Genomic DNA, 2026 nt, shown 5'->3' with positions numbered 1-2026 from the left:
AGGGAATGTTGGTCTGCTCGGGAATGATGGGCTCATTGAAATGTTGGCCCACAATGTTGGTTTGACAATGGTTTTACCACACTAGTACGTACCCCACTTGAATTCGTACATCTGCATATAGTACATAGTACATAGAACTACTCCGTTCCTAAATACTGTCTCGACTTCTTAGTACTACATACTGCACACACTACTTGTATACAGTTAAATCTTGTGCTCGTAGTACTTTGTACTAACTAACTCCCTAGGTTAACGTTAACTGTAGATCATTGTATTCGATCGAAGCATCCAGGCGTTCACCAAAGTCGTTGTGGGTTTCGACAAGACTAGTGGTCGACCAAGAAAGTCTGGCGAACTATCCGGCCATGTCAAGGCGTACTTTGGAATGGTTGAGACTCAAGGTCGAGGGACGCTTCACTTGCACCTTCTTGCTTGGGTTTATAGCGCTCCACGTTCCACGTCCGAGTTCGAGGCCCGATTGCAGGCAGACCTCAACTATGAAGCGATGGTGCTGAAGTACTCAGAGGGCATTGTGTCCAATTCGCTGTCCATTGACCTCCTTCAGACCCCCTGCAAGGCGTGTGAGCATGTGGATACCAAGTATGAAGCGCTCGACCCTCCCTTGACAGCCTTCGAAAAACCACGTCGCTCAGAAGGCGTGCTTCCAAAAGAGCCCATTATGGCCAAGTGTGGACATTGCAACACGATGGTCAGCTCCCAGCACTTGGTTCGGCAAGCCCTCTTTCATTCGAGGCCAACAGTGTGGCCTGTTGAGTTGCCCAAGCTTTCTCATTCTGCAATTGACAAGTACTTGAACGAGGAAGCATCGTTCTTGAAGTCAACAGCCGGAAAGGAGTATGATCCCGAGCGAGCACATGACCACATGCGTTCGAGCTTCCAGGCATACCTAGCAGGCACTGTCCACATGGAATCCAACGTCGACTATCAAGAGCTTCTGGCTGGTGCGCGAGCAAATCTCGAAGAGTCCAACACAGCGTCGAATACGTACGTTGCCCCCGACAAAGACCCATTTTGTTTGGATCCTATCTACCGCGAGCTGTCGAGCATGCCGTTTGGGCCAAATGAGACCCGACTACCTGACGAGACGGTCTTGTTTGTCATTGCTACGTTGGCATCAGTGTTGCAAGTGCATTGGTGGTCGCATTGCTCTTCGTGCTTCAAACAAAGCCGCAACACAAGAGGTGCACAAATGTGCCGATATTTGATCCCTCGGGCCCGAGTTGAAGTTGGACGCATTGGCACGTCTGCAATCTTGCTCGTGAGGAGGCTCGGCGAAGAGTACATCAATGGATACAGCGATGTCATCCTTTGTGCTTTCAAGTGCAATCACGACATTCAAATCATGATCGGTGGTGCTGAAATGGCTGAGCGCATCTACTACGCCTGCAAGTACACCACCAAGGGCCAACAGAAGGTTGAATGTTGAACGGCCCTGTCATTCGCTGCTTTTGACGCGCGCATTCAGCGAGAACTCTCAACAGCTGAAGGTGGGGTGGCCCTGTCCGATGAAGTCAAGTGCCGTCGTCGCTTGGCGTCGCTCATGTTCGACATGACGAGAAAACAAGAAATTGCTGGCCCGTTGTGTGCCTTGTACCTGTTGCGCGAGTCGTGCGCTTACACAAGCCACTTTTACAAGAAAATGTCCATCCGCCACGTGTTGAAGTTCTTGCACCAACACAGCGACACTCCATTTCAACTTGAAGTGGCCACCAACATCAAGGGTATCACGCGTCCACAACTGGGGGAATGTGATGCTTCTCACATCGAATCCTCCAACGATGGGTCGGAAAGTGACTCCTCAGACCTCGAAAGTGACGACGAAGAAGATACTTCACCACTTGCTGGACCAAGTCGCCCTGAGAAATCAACCTTATTTGTACCGGTTGGTCCAGCAGAAGATTACATCAACAGACCTGATGGCATGTGTAAGGACATCTCATGGTTTGAGTTCACGTCAAAGTTCTTCCGCGCGAATTGCGCAGACGGCACATCGTCCGATAAATAA

At 50.1% G+C, this 2026-nt stretch overlaps 1 protein-coding gene across 1 annotated transcript; it reads left to right on the top strand.

The window, feature by feature from the left end:
* Positions 1–385: 385 nt before the first annotated feature.
* Positions 386–2026, top strand: H257_18963 (hypothetical protein; the record flags this gene model as incomplete). Its single annotated transcript, XM_009848114.1, has 2 exons — positions 386–1435; positions 1487–2026. The coding sequence occupies 2 exons, from the start codon at positions 386–388 to the stop codon at positions 2024–2026; spliced, it is 1590 nt and encodes a 529-aa protein (XP_009846416.1).

The sequence above is a fragment of the Aphanomyces astaci genome, assembly GCF_000520075.1.
Source record: "Aphanomyces astaci strain APO3 unplaced genomic scaffold supercont1.285, whole genome shotgun sequence".
NCBI lineage: Eukaryota > Oomycota > Saprolegniomycetes > Saprolegniales > Verrucalvaceae > Aphanomyces > Aphanomyces astaci.
Note: the sequence above shows the minus strand (reverse complement) of the source record. Positions and strands in the feature narration are given on the sequence as shown.